General features: G+C 47.6%; 3 protein-coding genes across 5 annotated transcripts in view; 2 read left to right on the top strand and 1 right to left on the bottom strand.

Annotated features, from left to right (window-relative positions):
- The window catches only part of lin9 (lin-9 DREAM MuvB core complex component), a 16713-nt gene extending 8846 nt beyond the window's left edge, over positions 1-7867 (top strand). The window contains exons 10-15 of the mRNA XM_031582205.2: positions 2356-2457; positions 2890-2970; positions 3154-3279; positions 4617-4799; positions 5549-5646; positions 6791-7867. Coding sequence (XP_031438065.1) covers positions 2356-2457; positions 2890-2970; positions 3154-3279; positions 4617-4799; positions 5549-5646; positions 6791-6896 — 696 coding nt within the window. The 3' untranslated portion in view covers positions 6897-7867. The remainder of the gene's footprint in view (positions 1-2355; positions 2458-2889; positions 2971-3153; positions 3280-4616; positions 4800-5548; positions 5647-6790) is intronic.
- A 73-nt stretch (positions 7868-7940) lies between these two features.
- On the bottom strand, positions 7941-9747 carry mixl1 (Mix paired-like homeobox). Its single transcript, XM_031581272.2, has 2 exons — positions 9105-9747; positions 7941-8876 (listed from the first exon to the last, which is right to left on the bottom strand). The coding sequence occupies exons 1-2, from the start codon at positions 9366-9368 to the stop codon at positions 8118-8120; spliced, it is 1023 nt and encodes a 340-aa protein (XP_031437132.1). The 5' UTR covers positions 9369-9747; the 3' UTR covers positions 7941-8117.
- A 3384-nt stretch (positions 9748-13131) lies between these two features.
- Positions 13132-22500, top strand: part of acbd3 (acyl-Coenzyme A binding domain containing 3) — an 11863-nt gene continuing 2494 nt past the window's right edge. For 2 of the 3 annotated variants that reach the window (XR_004165319.2, XM_031582204.2), the window contains exons 1-6: positions 13132-13469; positions 15179-15320; positions 17264-17404; positions 20310-20468; positions 21080-21254; positions 22180-22393. Coding sequence is in view for 2 of the 3 variants with exons in the window: in XM_031582204.2 (XP_031438064.1) it covers positions 13193-13469; positions 15179-15320; positions 17264-17404; positions 20310-20468; positions 21080-21254; positions 22180-22393 (1108 nt within the window). In the remaining variant the exon portion in view is untranslated. The remainder of the gene's footprint in view (positions 13470-15178; positions 15321-17263; positions 17405-20309; positions 20469-21079; positions 21255-22179; positions 22394-22500) is intronic. The other variant, XM_012829084.3, reaches the window with a different exon arrangement.

Below are 22500 nucleotides of genomic sequence, written 5' to 3'. Positions count from 1 at the left end.
TGATATATTGGGTGGGGTAGGATCTCTGTCTGGGCCAGGGCCGTAACTATAGGGGGTGCAGCAGGTGCGGCCTGTGGGTCTTGGGGGCCCATAGCCCCCCCCCCCCCCCAGTACTGAGTCTGACAGAAGTGTCAGAATCTAATTTTCGCCTCTCAAATACGGATGTGTTCAGAGAAGAAGTGGTATTACATTACAGAGAGTGTCTAATACTATATATGCGCTTGACTTATTTCAATCATGGTAGGCATTATTTGTGGGAAAAATAGTAGCAATCTATAACAAAATGATATGCTTATCTTACATACACTATAGAAACTATTAAAAAACGATTGAATGAAATGAATAAGTTCTTATTTTCTTTGGTATTTTTGTCATATTCAGATTTGCAATGCGGATTGCTGGTTAATATGTATGTTGTTGTCCAATGTCAAGTCTCTATTTGATCATGTGACGAGACGATACGATATAGCTAGTTTAGGCGCAAAATCTGAACGTCAAGACCGACAGGCTGACTGAGCACAGCCAGAGGCACAGCACACCTGCAAGCCAAAACAATGCCTTTCAAACATAAAAGTGGTGATGCATGATTTGCTTTTTCAATGGACAGGATAGCCAGACCATTCAGCCTCTCCTGCTCCTCAGGTAGGTCTTAATGAGTTTCAATTTGGAAAAGGGTCGCTCGGCTGTTGCCACTGTCAGAAACAATAGCAGGGCAGTGCACACGGAGTGATAATCCATAATCAGCATCTTGGCAAATTGAGAGACTGCGGACTGCTGAGCAATCTCTGCTCTAAAGCAGGCCCTGAATGATAGGAGTTGTGCACCAAACGTTATTCCTATGTCCCTGTTGGAGTGGTCAGACGAACGAGCTCATGATTGCCTGCGAGCTAATGACCACTACAAAAGGGACATAGCAATAACGTTTCCTGCACAACTCCTATCCTTCAAACTGCAGAGAGTCAGGTCGTTGCAGAGCGCCTGTTTTATTGTGTATGTGTTTTTCAGATGTTGGTAAAGCTGCTGTGTGTGCCGCCGTACCAAATAACGCCTTTCATCAGTGTTTTAAGAATGTTTCAGCACTTTGACCGTCTGTTTACGCTACCGCGAGTCAAAGCACTATCCATGTTTTTGATCGCTTTCTCGTTGACCTGTCTACTTTCCCAATACAATAGCCGAAGTAACTAATTTGACCGTAAAATCCAACACAATGTTGATAAAATATATATATACGCCAATAGTGTGTGTGTTTGTGCGCTCGCGTGTGTGTGCGCCTGGCCGAGAGACTTTCATTTCTCTTCACATGGAAACTCACCCAGAGGGTGCTCACACTCACTCACACACACACACATGCACACACACACACACATGCACACACACACACACACACACACACACACACACACACATGCACACACACACAGATATGGTGCCATAGGGAAACTCTCCCAGAGGGGGCCTACTGGTGCTCACACACACATGCACGCACGCACACACACACACACACACACACACACACACACACACACACACACACACACACACACAGATATGGTGCCATAGGGAAACTCACCCAGAGGGGCCTACTGATGCGCGCACACACACACTCACACACACACACACACACACTCACACACACACAGATACGGTGCCATAGGGAAACTCGCCCAGAAGGGGCCTGTTGATGCTCAGTAGCACGCACACACACACACACACACACACACACACACACAGATATGGTGTTGTGATGATGGGAAAGTAAGTGTGTGTGATGATCAGATTTCTAAACAAGATTAGCTTGGTTTGGTTAGGGTTAGCTTCGTAGCGAGCAGTTTAGCCACCTTTTTTTAGAAAACTATTTATCGAGCCATAGCATTATTTCCAATGCATATATTCTAGCTAAAGGTTTCAATCTGATTAATGCACGATGATAACAGGAAGGTGTAGAGCTGCAATGAATGAATTAATGAATTATCCCGAGGAAGACGGTATGACGTATCGAATAGTGTAGCATCATATAGCACAGCCTAGCATAGCATAGTACTGCATGCTCTGTGTGTGTGTGTGTGTGTGTGTGTTTGTGTAACATGTGTGTAACATGTGTGTATTGTGTTGTGTGCAGGAAGGGTGTGTGTGTGTGTGTGTAACATGTGTGCATTGTGTTGTGTGCAGGATGGGTGTGTGTGTGTGTAACATGTGTGCATTGTGTGTGTGCAGGATGGGTGTGTGTGTGTGTGTAACATGTGTGCATTGTGTTGTGTGCAGGATGGGGGTGTGTGTGTGTAACATGTGTGCATTGTGTGTGTGCAGGATGGGTGTGTGTGTGTGTGTAACGTGTGTGCATTGTGTTGTGTGCAGGATGGGGATCCTCTGTTCAGCCAGTCCCCCTGGAAGACCAAACTGACGGGCAATGAGGGGGAGACGCTCGGGGGGTTCCCCGTCAAGTTCCTCGTCCAAGTAGTGAGTGTTACCAAACACCTCTGATCTGTGTGTGTGTGTGTGTGTGTGATTTATACGTGTTATTGTCTGTATGTGTGTGTGATTTATACGTGTTATTGTCTGTATGTGTGTGTGATATTTATATGTGTTATTGTGTGTTTATGTGTGATTTATATATGCTAGTGTGTGTGTGTGTGTGTGTGTGTGTGTGATTTATATGTGTTATTGTCTGTATGTGTGTGTGATTTATACGTGTTATTGTGTGTGTGTGTGTGTGTGTGATTTATATATGCTAGTGTGTGTGTGTGTGTGTGTGTGTGTGTGTGTGTGTGTTTTCCGAGGTTTGTTTGTATGAGAGTGCACTAATCAGCTGTGGTGTGTAACTGTGTCCTACCCCAGACGAGGCTGATTTATATATGCTAGTGTGTGTGTGTGTGTGTGTGTGATTTATAGACGAGGCTGTCCAAAATCCTCATGATCAAGAAGGAGCACATCAAGCATCTGAAGGAGATGAACACAGAGGTGGAGAAAATGGTGAGCTTCGCTAATGGCTAATGATGCTAATGATGCTATGTGGCAGTTTGGGGGTGTGTGTGTTTTTGTGGAATCTGTGTGTGTGTGTGTGTGTTTGTGTGTTTCTGTCGTTTGGGTATGTCTTCAGATGTGTGTGTCCCTGTTTCTTTAACCTGTGTGTGTGTGTGTGTTTGGCCGGGACAGAAGTCCTACTCTCTGCCTGTGGGGCTGGACTTCCAGAAGAGGTACGCCACCACAGTCCTGGACCTGGAGCAGCTCAACAAGGACCTGAACAAGGTTCTACACGAGGTGCAGCAGTTCTGCTACGAGGTGAGAGGTCAGGGGTCGGGGGTCAGGGCCATAGAGACAGGCAGGACACTGGAGTATACAGGTTCCAGGGCCATAGAGACAGGCAGGACACTGGAGTATACAGGACCATAGAGACAGGGGGGACACTGGAGTATACAGGTTCCAGGGCCATAGAGACAGGGGGATACTGGAGTATACAGGTTCCAGGGCCATAGAGACAAGGGGGACACTGGAGTATACAGGTTCCAGGGCCATAGAGGCAGGCAGGACACTGGAGTATACAGGACCATAGAGACAAGGGGGACACTGGAGTTTACAGGTTTCCAGGGCCATAGAGTAGGGGGAACACTGTAGTATACAGGTTCCAGGGCCATAGAGTAGGGGGGACACTGGAGTATACAGGTTCCAGGGCCATAGAGTAGGGGGGACACTGGAGTATACAGGTTCCAGGGCCATAGAGTAGGGGGGACACTGGAGTATACAGGTTCCAGGGCCATAGAGTAGGGGGGACACTGGAGTATACAGGTTCCAGGGCCATAGAGTAGGGGGGACACTGGAGTATACAGGTTCCAGGGCCATAGAGTAGGGGGGATACTGGAGTATACAGGTTCCAGGGCCATAGAGGGGGGATACTGGAGTATACAGGTTCCACATGGCAATTTGGCCTGCATACTGAACCATGTGGGTGTGTGTGTGTACTCACAGCAAACCTTAGGGGTTGATTTGTATGTGTGTTTGTATTGTATCTCAGGTGTGTGTGTGTGTGTGTGTGTGTGTGTGTGTGTGTGTGTGTGTGTGTGTGTGTGTGTGTGTGTGTGTGTGTGTGTGTTTCTCCTAGCTGGCTCCTGACCAGGGCATGCAGCCTGCAGACCAGCCCAGTGTGTGTATGTGTGTGTTAACCCTGTGTGTGTGTGTTAACCCTGTGTGTGTTTCTCCTAGCTGGCTCCTGATCAGGGCATGCAGCCTGCAGACCAGCCCTGTGTGTGTGTGTGTGTGTGTGTGTGTGTGTTTCTCCTAGCTGGCTCCGGACCAGGGCATGCAGCCTGCAGACCAGCCCAGTGTGTGTGTGTGTCACAAGTGTTGATTGTTTGACCGCTGTGTGTGTGTATATTACCAGTGGTGTGTGTGTGTTTCTCCTAGCTGGCTCCTGACCAGGGCATGCAGCCTGCAGACCAGCCCTGTGTGTGTGTGTGTGTGTGTGTTTCTCCTAGCTGGCTCCTGACCAGGGCATGCAGCCTGCAGACCAGCCCCGTGTGTGTGTGTGTGTGTGTGTGTGTTAACCCTGTGTGTGTGTGTGTGTGTGTGTGTGTGTGTGTGTGTGTGTATGTTAACCCTGTGTGTGTGTGTGTTTCTCCTAGCTGGCTCCTGATCAGGGCATGCAGCCTGCAGACCAGCCCAGTGAGCTGAGGAGGAGGTGTGAGGAGGAGGCCCAGGACCTGGTACGGCTGTCCAACGAGATGCCTGACGAACACACACGCGTGCAGAACCCCGGCCTCACACACCTGGTGTCCCGGCTCACTGCCCTGCTGCTGCAGATCAAGGCAAGGAGACACACACACACACACACACACACACACACACACACACACACACACACACACACACACACACAGTGGTCTCACAGACAGCGCTTGACATACACACACACACCTGGTAATATACACACACACAGCGGTCAAACACTCAACACTTGTGACACATACATACACACACACACACACACACAACATAGTGGCATGGAGGGCTTGTTTTCTGTGTGTTTCAGGAAAAGTTACTGGTGTGCTTGTTTTCTGTGTGTGTGTGTGTGTGTGTGTGTTTCAGGAAAAGTAAGTTACTGGTGTGTTTGTTTTCTGTGTGTGTGTGTGTTTCAGGAAATGTAAGTTACTGGTGTTCTTGTTTTCTGTGTGTGTGTGTGTGTTTCAGGAAAAGTAAGTTACTGGTGTGTTTGTTTTCTGTGTGTGTGTGTGTGTGTGTTTCAGGAAATGTAAGTTACTGGTGTTCTTGTTTTCTGTGTGTGTGTGTGTGTGTCTGTGTGCGTGCGTGCGTGCTTGTGTGTGTGTGTGTGTGTTTCAGGAAATGTAAGTTGCTGGTGTGCTTGTTTTCTGTGTGTGTGTGTGTGTGTGTGTGTGTGTGCGCGCGCTTGCATGCGTTTGTGTCTGTCTGTGTGTGTGATTCAGGGAATGTAAGTTACTGGTGTGCTTGTTTTCTGTGTGTGTGTGTGCGTTCGCGCTTTCATGGTGTGCTTGTTTTTACGGTATGTGTGACCAGATTGTTGTTGTGTGTGTTTCAGTTTTTAGCAGAAGGGGGCGACCTGAACTCCTTTGAGCTGAAGTCCCTGACGGACTCCCTGAACGACATCAAGGGCTCTATAGACGTGTCGAACCTGAGGTACGCTTACACACTTACACACTTACACACTTACACACTTACACACTTACACAGCAGAGCTCTATAGACGTGTCAAACCTGAGGTACGCTTACACACTTACATACTTACATACTCACACACTCACACACTTACATACTTACATACTCACACACTCACACACTTACATACTTACACACTTACACACTTACACAGCAGAGCTGTATAGACGTGTCGAACCTGAGGTACGCTTACACACTCACATACTTACACACTTACACACTTACATACTTACATACTCACATACTTACACACTTACACAGCAGAGCTCTATAGACGTGTCAAACCTGAGGTACGCTTACACACTTACACACTCACACAGTAGAGCTCCATCGACGTGTCGAACCTGAGGTACGCTTACACACTCACACAGCAGAGCTCTATAGACGTGTCAAACCTGAGGTACGCTTACACACTTACACACTTACATACTTACACACTTACATACTTACATACTTACACAGCAGAGCTCCATAGACGTGTCAAACCTGAGGTACGCTTACACACTTACATACTTACACACTTACACACTTACATACTTACATACTTACACACTTACATACTTACACATCAAGAGCTCTATAGACGTGTCAAACCTGAGAAAATGCAGCTCTGAATGAACAAAAGTCAATATAAAGTCAATAAATAACGTAAACATTTCCTTAGAGAAAATTGAAGCGGAATTTCGGTTTAATTAAAGAAGTTAGATGCTTACAAATACAGACATGTGAACATATGCAGTATATCTCCATAAGAGTTTATCTGTGTGTTTTAGCGTGATCTTATTCTGTGTATATATGCAGTATATCTCCATAAGAGTTAATCTGTGTGTTTAGTTTACATATGCAGTATATCTCCATTAGAGTTTCTGTGTGTGTTTTAGCGTGATCTTATTCTGTATTTCTCCATAAGAGTTAATCTGTGTGTTTAGTTTACATATGCAGTATATCTCCATTAGAGTTTCTGTGTGTGTTTTAGCGTGATCTTATTCTGTATATCTCCATAAGAGTTAATCTGTGTGTTTATATCTCCATTAGAGTTAATCTGTGTGTTTATATCTCCATTAGAGTGTGTGTTTTAGCGTGATCTTCTTCTGTATATCTCCAGTTGTTTTCGGGATAACGTGGAGGTTCATGTGGCTCACATCCAGAGCGGCCTGAGCCAGCTGGGGAATCTACACGCCTTCTCTGCCAACAACACCAACACCACATGACCCTTGACCCCTCACCCCTGACCCCCACCTCTAGTTATAGCCCTCTTTATGTGTGTACTGATGTGATGTGTGTGTGTGTGTGTGTGTGTGTGTGTGTGTGTGTGTGTGTGTGTGTGTGTTTTTTTAGTCTTTATCTGGACTGATGTTGCGTCTGCAGAGCGTACTGACTCCTAAGAGTGTAGCTGCGCCCACTGAGACGCCTGTATGCACTACTGTGTTAGCACAGGCCGGTCACACTATGGACGTGGCCAAGACCCTTCAAAATAGATGACGCGCATAAGATATTACTCACTTAGTCCGCTAGGGGGAGACAAAGAGCGCGTTAGACGTTGACGAGTTCCTAAGCAGAAAGATGTAGCCCAAATCATTAATGCATTAAGGTTACTACGGTGCTAAAAGTCTTCATCTGCTCACAAAGATTGCATTGGTGTTGTCAAAGCACCCAATGCCATCCCATAATATCCCAACAGCCATCCAGAACACAGAAGGTTTGTGCCAAACATCACTCGCTATTAGATTAGTGTGTGTTTTGTTTTTTCTACCTTCTAAACATTTCAGCTATCACAGAAATGCCATAGGTTTGACTCAACCTAGCGAGGCATACACGTAACCTTTTTTTTTTTAAATAAATGTGTACAGTGTATATAGTTGTACAGGTCTTGCAGTATTGTATTGCAGTATTGTATTAAGTGAATATATGTATGTCTGATATCACAAGAGTTTTGTTTTTAAATGTTCAAAAAGCCGTTTATAAACTGAGTTCAGTTTTCTTGTATGAGTTGTTCATATGGGTATGTGTAGAATGACAACATGCGCGAAGGGAGCAAATGTTTTTGAAGAGGCTACGGTTCTTTTGTTGAAAGTACTCGTTCGACTTTTACCACCGTTTGTGTACAGCATACAAAAATGTAAATATTTCTTGCATTTTCTTATGTTTATTAAAATTTCTGAGAAACATGTATTATTACAAACATCAGTTGTCCACGTGCTTGCCATATACCTGGTTGGTTATTTACAAATACAAAAATAGGCGTCAACGGGCTTTCTTTAAATAGTGTGGTAACTTTTGTAGCTATATACAAACGGCAACAGTTAACTTCCCGAGCGCAAGAGCAGCTACAGAAAGATGTTAAACATGACAACGGGCTTTCTTTAAATAGTGTGGTAACTTTTGTAGCTATATACAAACGGCAACAGTTAACTTTCCGAGCGCAAGAGCAGCTACAGAAAGCTGTTGAACATGACCTCTCGGTCCCAATCAGAGTCGGAGTCGGAGAAGTCCCGGGCTTCCGTGCCTCGGATCGGGGAGAACTGGCCGAAGGCGTCGGGGTTGGTTGTGAGGCCCAGGGCCGGGACTGGACAGGCGACCTGCTTCGGGGGCGACCTGATGAAGCCGTGGGATGAGGGGAGAGGGGGGATGGTCTTCGGGGGCGACCTGATGAAGCCGCGGGATGAGGGGAGAGGGGGGATGGTGACCTTCATCTCCGGCCCGATGGTCTTGTTGGGAGGAAAGTTGTCGTACTCCACTAAAACAGGTTTGGACGCTGAACCCATGCTGTTGAGGTTTGAGGTGAAATTCCCGTTCTGCCCTCGGTAGGATGCGACGTTGCAGGGTACCGTCACGCTAAGGTCTACTCTCCGCACTTGGTGATCTATGCTGAGTCGGCTGTTCTCACAGCCCGTGTCGTACACGCATGATGTCGGCGGTGGCGACCGCTCGTATCCGTTCCGTTTCGTTGGCAGGGTCGTTTTGCCGTGGGTGTCATCGGTTGGGTTCAGGAACGGGGGGATGAACGCTTCTGCTGCGGTGAAGTTGGGGATCCGGCGCAGGTCCTGACCCATGCGGTTCTGGAGCTGGGCGAGCGGGGTGGGGTGGGTGGGGAGGGGGGGTAAGGTGATCGGGTGGCCGCCGGTGCTCTTCTGGTTCACCTGGTTCCCCACCTGCCTGCGGGACTTGGCGCGACGGTTTTGAAACCACACCTGGGGACATAAAGGACACAACTTTAGCAGATAGCCCTGAACTTCTGACCGTGAGAGAGATATAAAGTGTGTGTGTGTGTGTGTGATAGCCCTGAACTTGAATACTGACCGTGCATAAGCTGCTTTATAGGCTAACTGTCATCGGTGTTTCCCTAAGGGAAATGTAGGCCACACTTGCATGCATTTTGGTTTGGTTTCCTGAAGAAGGTATCTCATTTTGGTTCTCACCTGTATTCTGGATTCTGGCAGGCCGGTGAGCGACTCCAGCCTCTCCCGCAGGTAGATATCTGGGTACTTGGTGTCGGAGTACACCTTCTCCAGCACCTCGATCTGCTGCTGGGTGAAGTTGGTTCTCTTCCTGCGGTGAGTCAGAAGAGCCACGCTGTCAGCTCGAGACCCCGCGGGGCCCTGCGGGCTGTAGTACCGGGCCCTGTCATGTGCTGCGAAATCTGCAGGCGAGGAGGAGAGAAGACGGTTTTCAGTTAACGCCATGTCAGCATTGAGGCATAATTAGTACTCCGTGGGAAATAAGAAATGAAAGAATTAGGAGTCGAATGACCGACGTACCTGAGCGTGGCATGGTCGTTCTCTCCATGTTTGCTGAAAACATCTGGAAGGGAGTGAGCTCTCCAACGGCAGCCATAGTCCTTGTATCCATTTGCGAAGGTGAACAACAAGAGTATGGCCTCTGCAGACGTGTGGACCCTATTTATCCGTGGTGCCCTCCGGCCGATCAAAGTCTCTCGAGGTGCGAATGGTCGCCGATAGGTCACGACTGGCACTGCAGCAGCAGCTCGCGCTGCCCTCAGACGACATTGTTCCTCGCGCGTCTGATGGTGAGGTAGGTGCGAATGGTCGGCATCCACTGCTGGCGTGCGCCGGTAGAGCTTTAAAGGATTTTAATGGATTCGTCACCTTCAATACACACAAGCTTGAAAAAACATTGCCCTCCTCTGTAAAAAAAAGGTAGTCCTGAAATAGTTGACTGGACGTAGGAACTTGCCCTGTGGGATGAAGCCTTAAGGCCACCAGCAAGTAAACACAAATAAAGAAGACTTTGCTAATAAGTAAACACAAATAAAGAAGACTTTGCTAATAAGTAACCTACCTGTATTCACGCAGGCCAACTCTGATTATCTGATTATGACATGTGTGTACAAATCACATGATGGTTGCAGGTATCAGCATTGTGGTTTATACAATTTTAATATGTAATATATATTCAGGTTATGTATAATCTATCTCCAGCATTGTACGCCATTCAAATACAATTCAGTTTAATTCGGTTTTATTTATATAGCGCCAAAAAAATACAATTGTTTAGTCTCAAGGCGCTTTAGTGAGCAAATCCACCAGTCTGGCGTCACATATGAAGATCTCTGAGCCGTATTCAGCTGGTGTAAAGACCAGCACACACACACACACACACACACACACACACACACACACACACCTGGCATCATACATGAAGATCTCTGAGCCTATTCAGCTGGTGAAAGACCTTAGTCTCAGAACTGGTGTTGACAGCATGCGTGGGAAATGACAGGAACCCAGATATGTTCATGTCTGGTCATCCTGCTGTGTGTTGCCTGAGCCCTCACTACCTGTGTCCAATACACACAGACACACACACACACACACACACACACACACACACACACACACACACACACACACACAGTGTTGCCTGAGCCCTCACTACCTGTGTCCAATACACAAACACAGTTCAAAGGTGTTCATCCGTTAGCACCTATAGGCTCCCCCTGACTCAGATAAAGGGGTTTGTCTAAAGGTCATTTATGCCAGATACACACACACACACAAACAAACACACACAGATACACACGGATAAGATAGACTCCCTCACAATGGGGCATTGCTATCTCCTTGCCACATATTGCAGGAATAATTTAAGAGGAAAAAAATTAAAGTTCCCAGTCAGATTTGAAATCTTTTCAGTCAGATTTAAAAATCAGTTCAATCAGATTTGAAATCAGTTCAATCAGATTTGAGATCAGTTCAGTCAGATTTAAAAATCAGTTCAATCAGATTTGAAATCAGTTGCGTCAGATTTGAAATCTTTTCAGTCAGATTTGAAATCAGTTCAATCAGATTTGAGATCAGTTCAGTCAGATTTAAAAATCAGTTCAATCAGATTTGAAATCAGTTCAGTCAGATTTAAAAATCAGTTCAGTCAGATTTGAAATCAGTTCAGCCCATGCTGCGGTCACACATCCCTGACCCAAACCTGCTCCCACAGCACTGGGTGTGGTCAGCACTTAAGCCAGATAGGTAGCCTAGATAGGGAGCCTATTCCCCCGTCAGGATTTCATGATGCTGCTCGTGAGATGGCACACATTAACATCTGTTTCAAATATGTCTAAAACACGCGGCATGCGGATGGAATGTAGGTCCCATCCTTTTGGTTTTGGTTTTCTCTGACAGCTCAGGGAACAGAGGTGTGTGTGTGTGTGTGTGTGTGTGTGTGTCTGTGTGTGTGTGTGTGTCTGTGTGTGTGTGTGTGTGTGTGTGTGTGTGTGTGTGTGTCTGTGTGTGTGTGTGTGTGTGTGTGTGTGTGTGTGTGTGTCTGTGTGTGTGTGTGTGTGTGTGTGTGTGTGTGTGAGTGCTCAGGGAACACAGGTGTGTGTGTGTGTGTGTGTGTGTGTGTGTGTGTGTGTGTGTGTGTGTGTGTGTGTGTGTGTGTGAGTGAGTGCTCAGGGAACACAGGTGTGTGTGTGTGTGTGTGTGTGTGAGTGCTCAGGGCACACGTCTCAGAAAACCCAGCAAAGGTTCAGAAGAAAGTTCACACCTTGTGTGTAGCACCGGCAAAGCTAATAGTGTCCCATCTGCAGTACACAGGCATGGGCCGTGTGTGTGTGTGTGTGTGTGTGTATTCCAAAGGCATCAGAGGGCATTTCCATATCAAACTGCACTGTGTGTGTGTGTGTGTGTGTGTGTGTGTGTGTGTGTGTGTGTGTGTGTGTGTGTGTGTGTGGTAGCCCGTGCCCTAAGCTGTGAGCAATTCCAGATTGGCTTCCATCATACTTCCTTATTGGTCATGGTAACCACATAATTATTTGTTTAAAGTGTATAGGGTTCTTGCACACACACTACTATGGTTTGTTATGTAAATATAGTTACGCTTACTACTTGTAGTAGACTATAGTATTGTGGTGGGGTAAAGGTTAAAGGTTAAAGGGTAAAGGTTGTAGTAGACTATAGTATTGTGGTGGGGTAAAGGTTAAAGGGTAAAGGGTAAAGGTTGAAGTAGACTATAGTAATGTGGTGGGGTAAAGGTTAAAGGTTAAAGGTTAAAGGGTAAAGTTTGACCAAAAGTAAAGTCAAGCCACAGGCTGTCCATGGTTGCCACGGTTGCCATCCTGGACAAGAACGTTTACACCTCTTAGATAACTATGACTTTGTCATATAAGGATATGTCGACAGGTATAAAGATATGTCGACAGGTATAAAGAGCTGTAGACAGGTATAAAGAGACAGGTATAAAGAGCTGTAGACAGGTACGTATAAAGAGCTGTAGACAGGTTTAAAGAGCTGTAGACAGGTATAAAGTATAAAGAGCTGTAGACAGGTACGTATAAAGAGCTGTAGACAGGTTTAAAGAGCTGTAGACAGGTAAAGTATAAAGAGCTAGAGACAGGTACGTATAAAGAGCTGTAGACAGGTTTAAAGAACTGTAGACAGGTATAAAGAGACAGGTATAAAGAGCTGTAGACAGGTATAAAGAGACAGGTTTAAAGAGCTGTAGACAGGTATAAAGTATAAAGAGCTGTAGACAGGTACGTATAAAGAGCTGTAGACAGGTTTAAAGATCCGGCTGAGGAAGGATGCTGTAAAAATGCTTGAATTCACCACTACTGAAATAGAATGGAATTTCTTTAGGCTATCAATGCACACACATCTAGACAGTATGAAACTATCAGTGTACAGAATACTATACAAAACACATGTATCGGATTCATAATTATACTATACAAAACACAAGCAGCGGATTCATAATTCTATTTTTCATTTGCAAAAATAGCTTTGTTGACAAGTTTTTTTCGAATTTGGAATTTTGTAAGTAATATTTAATTGTGAGACTTGATGAACACAACCCCAGGAGAACACAGTGAGTTCACATTGAGTGTTTAAATCATATTATAGTATTTCTGTTGTTTCAATCTATTCCTGTCAACACTGCAGACAGACAAATCTCTGCTCCCTACGTCATTATTTACATCTCTCGGAGCAACAGCCGGAATTTCCGGTACGAAGAACCGGAAGTAAGTACGTGGCTGCTCCAGCTGACATTCTGCATGATGGCGACAGAGGTTCGGAGCGGCGACCTCAACAGCGGTAATTCCAGCCGGCTCGAAGTGTCCATAGACGGCCTCACCCTAAGCCCAGATCCCGAGGGTGATCAGGAGCATGTCAAGCCACTGGACTCCTCGCTGGAAGGACAGACAAATGGAACCCATGGAGCCGGCGATGGCGATGATGGGGAGGAGGGTGATAATGCCAGAAGCTCCATCGAGAGGAAATGGGGCTTCTCTCTAGGCGAGCTCTATGGACTGGCGCTGAATTTTTTCAAAGGTAGCTGATTATCTTAGTGCTGCTCCGTGTGTGTACACCGCAATTATCATGCGTAGTAACGTTGTAAAAACATTTTTAGGATCATTTTGACTCGGCCCTTGGCATCGATGTCATCGCAATCAACGTTAGCTAGCAAGCTAACGTTAATTGCTATCTTATTGAGCTATTGAGTCTTCCCCAGTCTTCTTGTGTTGCGGTAGATGTTACTTTTGCGATATATAAATTAACATTTGCCCTCAAGTTATGAGCTACCCGGCTCTTCTGTAATCGGTATTTACATGACTGTGATTGCTAACCGATAGCTAACAAGTTAGCTACATCAGCTAGAAACCCGCTAGGGAGGACCAATACAAACACATGACATGTCGTCGCGATGGATCATGTGCTCGGCTCGTTAACATCGAGGTTTAAGTGTGGGATAATAGTACGGTCAAGTCTGACACAAACCCGGCTAACATGCTAGCTAGACTCAATATTCCTGTCCTTATGTGCACCTATCTGGATAGACGACGTCATACAGCAGTCGTTGACAGCTTTGAAGGCGTGTGAGGGCGTGATGTTACCTCTTCGCTCCGGAGACTACCGGCATGTAACACGAGACAACTGGACAACCCTCTTGAGAAACCTGCCGTAGTACAGTTATTTTGAAGGAAACCTCGTTGTGCTTAGTTGAACGTTCTTGTGAGATGATCCATGGACCTTCTTGGTTTGTTTGACGGCTGTTTTGATGCTAACGTTTTTTATATCCCGCTCACATTTCTCAAAGTCTTAAAAGAACTTGGAGGTTTAGTATATAAGTTACGTTAGTTAGGACTAAGTTGAAACTCAGAAACGAGTTTTGTTGTGCCTGCAGTCATTGGCTGGAAAGCTTTCGTGAGTCGTCCTGTGTATCAGGCTGGGCTTGTTACCTGGCAGGTATGGCCTGTCTCCTCACTCAACTCTGCCTTCTTGGCGTGAACCAGACTCGGGGCAGTGTGCGGCTCACATTCACAAGGTCACTCGTTCTCTAGCGGTGCTGGCACACTGGTCCACAGTGCTGTGTTCCCTAGGAAGGTGACTGGACGTTTGGTATGTCCTTGAAATGGTGCTGAATGTGGATTTGGTGTAATTCAATGCCCACTTCATTGTCCGTTGCCAAGGAAACTAATTGATCAAAATGGAATCTACTTGTTTAGTCAACAGGCACACAAGAGGACAAGCTGCATTCACATGATTAACTGTCTGTGTGTGTGTGTGTGTGGGTGTGTGTGTGTGTGTGTGTGTGTGGATAGAGTTCATTGAGATGGTGTAGTGTTCTACCTCTGAGTTAACAGACACATTGGAAGGTTAAAGGGCATCATTCAGCACTCAACTAGAACGTTAATTTTTTTTAGTTTGTATTAAAAATCCCAACCCGGTTGAAATGGTCCTCTTCCGTTTCAGAGCGCTGGACGTGTGTGTGTGTGTGTGTGTGTGTGTTTGTTTCAGAGCGCCGGACGTGCACGGTTGGGAATCCTGTCGTGTGTTTTTGAGAATGGAATCCTACTGATGAACTGATTGACTGATGATTTTAAGATCTCTTGTTATGATCATGCTGTAGGCAGTGTGTTTTGTGTTTGTTGGCCTTTCTTTATCTGATTTGATGTGATTTAGTGGAGTTGTGTGAGTTCTGCTGACTGAGTGCCGGCCCTGTTGTTAACCCCTTCCTCTCTGACCCCTGACCCCTGCAGAGAAGGATGGGAAGGCGTTCCACCCGACCTACGAGGAGAAGCTGCGGCTGGTTGCGCTCCACAAGCAGGTGCTTCTGGGGGCCTATAACCCCGACGCCTCCCCAGAAGTGGGCTTCTTTGATGTGCTGGGAAACGACCGCAGGTAAAGACCCCCTTCCTCCTTCCCTTGACCTTTCAACCCCCCCCCCCCCCCCCTAACGACCTGTCTCAATGCTGCACCACTAATCTCCTGACGACCCGTGACTTCAACAAGCAGTCTGTCAGGGGGGGGGGGGGGGACTGGGTTACTCTCTCATCTACCTCCAGGAGGGGCAATGATACAGGCCTTTCCCCCTCTTAAAGCTGCCTGCCTGTTTGGATCTGTTTGCAGGCGTAAAGTTACGCTTTAATAGAAACACTTACTCTTCAGTCTCGGTTAAACATGAAAGTTAGTTGTCACTCATGAACTCATACATTAATTTACTTCTCCCCCTCCTCTCCCCTTTTCGCTCCCTCCTTCTCTCCCCTTTTCTCTCCCTCCTTCTCTCTCCTCTTTTCTCTCCCTCCTTCTCTCTCCTCTTTCCTCGCCCCCTCCCTCTTTCTCACTTTCTCTCTGCAAGCTGCACTGTCATCAGCATGTTTTCATGGTAGTTTTGGGCAGTTGTGTGTGTGTGTGTGTGTGTGTGTGTGTGTGTGTGTGTGGGTCTGTTAGTAGGATTGAAAAATGATGGTTCTGTACTCAGACCTCAAGAGTTGGAGAGAGAGAGAGAGGGTGTGTGTGTGTGTGTGTGTGTGTGTCTCTCCAATCCACAGGGGTGAATGCTTTTTGATGGTCACTGAGTTAAGCTGCTAATAGGCTGAGTGGTATGAACCCAGTCGTGCATCATTAACTTCATAGCCCAGTATGGGCACTGGTGCTCAGAGGCCCACTCATGACTGCCCCCTAGTGGACAGATCACAGCACTGGTGTTCAGAGACCCACTCATGACTGCCCCCTAGTGGACAGATCACAGCACTGGTGTTCAGAGGCCCACTCATGACTGCCCCCTAGTGGAGAGATCACAGCACTGGTGTTCAGTGGCCCACTCATGACTGCCCCCTAGTGGAGAGATCACAGCACTGGCGTTCAGAGGCCCACAGCACTGGTGTTCAGAGGCCCACAGCACTGGCGTTCAGAGGCCCACAGCACTGGCGTTCAGAGGCCCACAGCACTGGCGTTCAGAGGCCCACAGGACTGGTGTTCAGAGCCCCACTCATGACTGCCCCCTAGTGGAGAGATCAGAAGACCTAAGAGTTTACTCTCATTTAAAGCTCTGTAGTGAGGAAGATATCCCTTTGGGTTTGCAGGGTATTCTGCTCTTCCTTAAAGAGTCTTTTCTGCTCAGTGACATGTCTTTGCCTTCTCTACTCCCGGTGACTTTTGCCTCTGTAGGGCCCACCCCCTTCTGTCAGTATAAGAAGGGAAATGATTGGCCGGCAGGACTGCCTATCTCTAAAGGTATAAGGGGAGGGCTGTGTGTTTTATGGAGCTGTTGGAAACACACCGCACATCTGAACAGTGACCTCTGATCCCAGGAAGGGATGTCCAGCAGAAAAACAATACCGCTCTTTCTTTCTGTGTGTCACACTCACTCACTCACTCACTCACTCACTCACTCACTCACTCTCACTCTCTCCCCCCTCTCTCTCTATCTTTCTCTCTTTCCCTTCCCTCTCTCTCTCTCTCTCTCTCTCACTCTCTCCCCCCTCTCTCTCTCTCTTTCTCTCTTTCCCTTCCCTCTCTCTCTCTCTGTCACACACACATACACTCTCTCTCTCTCTCTCTCTCTCTCTCTCTCTACCCTCCCTCCCTCTCTGTTTCTCTGCGTCTTTTTGTTGGTTTGCTGTCTGTTTATCTATTCCCCCTCTGTCTGACACACACACACACACACACACACACACACACACACACACACACACACACACACAGAAAAATATCACCTGATTGCATAGCTAGCACTAACCTGATTCTCAGTCGCTTATGTTGTACTCTCTTATATTCCATCTGATATTGTTATGGGTTCATCTCTCACCCCCTCTCTCCCCCCTCCCCCCCTCTCATTGCAGGAGAGAGTGGTCCGCTCTGGGCTGCATGGAGAAGGAGGAGGCCATGGTGGAGTTTGTCAAGCTCCTGAACAAATGCTGCCACCTGTTTGCCCCTTTCGTCACGTCACATAGGATTGAGCGGGAGGAACAGGAGAGAAAAAGGTGTGTGTGTCTGTGTCTGTGTGTGTCTGTGTGTGTCTGTGTGTGTCTGTCTGTGTGTCTGTCTGTGTGTGTCTGTCTGTGTGTCAGTGTGTCTGTGTGTGTGTCTATGTGTGTCTGTGTCGGTGTGTGTGTGTGTGTCTTATGGTCTGTACGCTCCAGTCAGTGCCATGGTCTGTACTGAGTGAAGGCAGTCAGTGTGTGTGTGTGTGTGTGTGTGTGTGTGTGTGTGTGTGTGTGTGTGTGTGTGTCTGTACTGATTGAAGGCAGTCAGTGTGTGTGTGTGTCTGTGTCTGTGTCTGTGTCTGTACTGATTGAAGGCAGTGTGTGTTCACGTAGCATCCTGTTCAGTCCCCAGTGTGTAAGTGGCAGGTCACACCCATCGCTTCAGGGCGTATCATGACTAAAAACCCCACAATAGCCTCACATTTGACATAATCCCCCACAATAACACTGCTAGGCTGAATGAACGAACGAACGAACGAATGAATGAATGAGTGGCTGACTGAATGAGTGATGAGGGTTTGTGTGTGTGACTGTGTGACTGTGTGACTGAATGGGTGAATGAGTGATGAGGGTGTGTGTGTGTGTGTGTGTGTGTGTGTGTGTGTGTGAGACTGAATGGGTGAATGAGTGATGAGTGTGTGTGTGTGTGTGTGTGTGTGTGGGTGAATGAGTGATGAGGGTGTGTGTGTGTGTGACTGAATGGGTGAATGAGTGATGTGTGTGTGTGTGTGTGTGTGAGACTGAATGGGTGAATGAGTGATGAGTGTGTGTGTGTGTGTGAATGGGTGAATGAGTGATGAGGGTGTGTGTGTGTGTGTTGAGTTGATTGTGTTTGTTGCCTCCTGTGAGGGCCGTGTGGTCTGAAGAGGAAAGATGTGTTCACCTGTGCACACTCTAACCTTCAGTGGGTCAAAGGTCAGGTTCACCTCTACACACTCTAACCTTCAGTGGCAGGTCAAAGGTCAGGTTCACCTCTACACACTCTAACCTTCAGTGGCAGGTCAAAGGTCAGGTTCACCTCTACACACTCTAACCTTCAGTGGCAGGGAAAGGTCAGGTTCTTTAGCAGACGCTAGCTTTCATCCACAGCCACTGACATAGAGCACTGACACGGTGACACAGTGACATAGAGCACTCACACAGTGACATAGAGCACTCACACAGTGACATAGAGTGACATAGAGCACTCACACAGTGACATAGAGCACTCATACAGTGACATAGAGCACTCACACAGTGACATAGAGCACTCATACAGTGACATAGAGCACTCATACAGTGACATAGAGCACTCATACAGTGACATAGAGCACTCACACAGTGACATAGAGTGATATAGAGCACTCACACAGTGACATAGAGCACTCACACAGTGACATAGAGCACTGACACGGTGACATAGAGTGACATAGAGCACTCACACAGTGACATAGAGCACTCACACAGTGACATAGAGCACTCATACACTGCCATAGAGCACTGACACGGTGACACAGTGACATAGAGCACTCACACAGTGACATAGAGCACTCATACACTGCCATAGAGCACTGACACGGTGACATAGAGTGACATAGAGCACTCACACAGTGACATAGAGCACTCACACAGTGACATAGAGCACTCACACAGTGACATAGAGTGATATAGAGCACTCACACAGTGACATAGAGCACTCACACAGTGACATAGAGCACTCATACACTGCCATAGAGCACTGACACGGTGACACAGTGACATAGAGCACTCACACAGTGACATAGAGCACTCACACAGTGACATAGAGCACTCACACAGTGACAGAGCACTCACACAGTGACATAGAGTGATATAGAGCACTCACACAGTGACATAGAGCACACACACAGTGACATAGAGTGACATAGAGCAGTGACATAGAGCACTCGCACAGTGACATAGAGCACTCATACACTGACATAGAGCACTGACACAGTGACACAGAGCACTCACACAGTGACATAGAGCACTCACACACTGACATAAAGCACTCACACAGTGACATAGAGTGACATAGAGCACTCACACAGAGCACTCACACAGTGACATAGAGCAGTGACATAGAGCACTCACACACTCACACACTGACATAGAGCACTCACACACTCACACACTGACATAGAGCACTCACACACTGACATAGAGCACTCACACATTGACATAAACACTGACATAGAGCACTCACACAGTGACATAGAGCACTCACACAGTGACATAGACACTCACACAGTGACATAGACACTCACACAGTGACATAGAGCACTCGCACAGTGACATAGAGCACTGACATAGAGCACTCGCACAGTGACATAGAGCAGTGACATAGAGCACTCACACGGTGACATGGAGTGACATAGAGCACTCACACGGTGACATAGAGCACTCACACAGTGACATAGTGACATAGAGCACTCACACGGTGACATAGAGCACTCACACAGTGACATAGTGACATAGAGCACTCACACGGTGACATGGAGTGACATAGAGCACTCACACAGTGACATAGAGCACTCACACAGTGACATAGAGCACTCACACAGTGACATAGTGACATAGAGCACTCACACAGTGACATAGCGTCCTTCTTTCCCCTCTAACCTCCCTCCATCTCTTTCTCTTCCCTCTCCCCCACTTCTCTCTCTCTCTCTCCCGCTCTCTCTCTCCTCTCTCTCTCCCTCCCTCTCTCTCCCCCCCTCTCTCTCCCCTCCTCTCTTCTTCTCTCTCTCCCCTCCTCTCTCCTTCTCTCTCTCCCCTCCTCTCTCCTTCTCTCTCTCCCCTCTCTCTCCCCTCTCTCTCCCCTCCTCTCTCCTTCTCTCTCTCTCCCCCCTCTCTTTCTATCTCTCTCTCCCTCTCTCTCTCTCCTTTGTGGTTTTTGTGTCAGGAGGGAGGAGGAGGCCCGCCAGCGCAGGGAGGAAGAGGAGCGGGAGCGAGCTCGTGAGGAGGAGGAGAGGAGGAGGCGCGAGGAGGAGGAGAGACTGCGCAGGGAGGAGGAGGAGAGGAGGCAGGCTGAAGAGGAGAGACTGCGTGTGGAGCAGCAGAAGTGAGTGATGAACACGGCCCTTCTTTCTTTTTCTTTCTTTCTTTCTTTCTCTCGGAAGTGAGTGATGAATATCACCGTTCTTTTTCGTTCTTTCTTTCTCTCGGAAGTGAGTGATGAACACAACTCAGGGCTTTGGGTTTTGTCAGAGGAGTATCTGAAGAGAACGGCCTTTCTTTCTTTCTTTCTTTCTTTCTTCAGACTGTACTCTATCTATCTATCTATCTTTCTTTCTTTCTTTCTTTCTTTCTCCAGTCTGTAATCTATCTATCTATCTATCTATCTATCTATCTATCTATCTTTCTTTATTTCTTTCTCCAGTCTGTACTCTATCTATCTATCTATCGATCTATCTATCGATCTATCTATCTATCTATCTTTCTTTCTTTCTTCAGAGTTTACTCTATCTTTTCCTTCTGTGTTCTCCACTCTTCCCTCCTTTTCCTCCCATCTTTTCCATAAAATGAGTTTAATAAGAACCGTGTGTTTAGGGTTCCGTGTGTTTAGGGTTAGGGTTCCGTGTGCTTAGGGTTAGGGTTCCGTGTGCTTAGGGTTAGGGTTCCGTGTGCTTAGGATGGTCATCATTGACTTCCTCTCGCTGTCGCCCCCTGCAGGCAGCAGATCATGGCGGCGCTGAACGCCCAGACGGCGGTGCAGTTCCAGCAGTACGCCGCTCAGCAGTACCCCGACAGCCCGGAGCAGCAGCTGGTTCTGATCCGACAGCTGCAGGAGCAGCACTACCAGCAGTACATGCAGCAGCTCTACCAGGTGCAGCTGGCCCAGCAGCAGGTCAGAACCCAACAGAACCGCACTGTGAGCTCACAGCACACTCAGGGCAGAAGAACCCAACAGAACCCAACTGTGAGCACACTCAGGGCAGAAGAACCCAACAGAACCGCACTGCTTAGCACACTCAGGGCAGAAGAACCCAACAGAACCACACTGTGAGCACACTCAGGGAGGAAGAACCCAACAGAACCACACTGTGAGCACACTCAGGGAAGAAGAACCCAACAGAACCGCACTGCTTAGCACACTCAGGGAGGAAGAACCCAACAGAACCACACTGTTAGCACACCTTTAGGGCAGAAGAACCCAACAGAACCGCACTGCTTAGCACACTCAGGGCAGAACCCAACAGAACCGCACTGTTAACACACTCTGGGCAGAAGAACCCAACAGAACCACACTGTTAGCACACAGAACAGTATGCAGTGTATAGGGAGCGCTTGTGAACAGTATGTAATAGGGAGCGCTTGTAAACAGTATGCAGTTTATAGAGAGCGCTTGTGAACAGTATGCAGGTGACTGCAGGGCTTGTTGTGTGCCTGTGTCTGAGTGTGTGGTGCATTGTGGGTCATTTGTTTCCGTCTCCACACCCATAATATGACCTCTGACCTCCAGCACTGAGAACATGACAGCTGCAGTTTGGGTTCATCTGTGGACGTGACCATTTTACTACCTTTATTATTACTCATTCTCTCTACCTCTCTCCCTCTCTCTCTCTCCCTCTACCTCTCTCTCCCTCTCTCTCTCTCTCTCTCTCTCTCCCTCTCCCTCTCCCTCTCCCTCTCTCTCTCTCCCTCCCTCTCTCTCTCCCTCTCTCTCCCTCTCTCTCCCTCCCTCTCTCTCTCCCTCTCTCTCCCTCTCCCTCCCTCTCTCTCCCTCCCCCTCTCTCTCTCTCTCTCTCCCTCTCTCTCTCCCTCTCTCTCAGGCTGCTCTTCAGAAGCAGCAGCAGCAGCAGCAGGAGGAGGCGGTGGTGGCATCGGTGCTGGAGACCAGTGAGCCGTTGGTGTGCTCACCACCAGCGCCCCCTGCAGGAGAGGAGGTCCCCATGCTGAACGGTCAAGCAGAGAGCACCTGCGACAGCCTCGACAAGGAGCCCGAGCTGGAACCGGCCGAGGAGATCACAGAGAACGGCCCCACTGGTACTGTGTGTGTGTGTGTGTGTGTGTGTGTGTGTGTGTGTGTGTGTGTGTGTGTGTGTGTGTGTGTGTGTGTGACAGCATGAGGAGATCACAGAGAACGGCCCCAC

This window comes from Clupea harengus, chromosome 15 (genome assembly GCF_900700415.2).
Source record: "Clupea harengus chromosome 15, Ch_v2.0.2, whole genome shotgun sequence".
Taxonomy (NCBI): Eukaryota; Metazoa; Chordata; class Actinopteri; order Clupeiformes; family Clupeidae; genus Clupea; species Clupea harengus.
The sequence above is the reverse complement of the archived record's forward strand: the minus strand, read 5'-3'. Positions and strand labels throughout refer to the sequence as shown.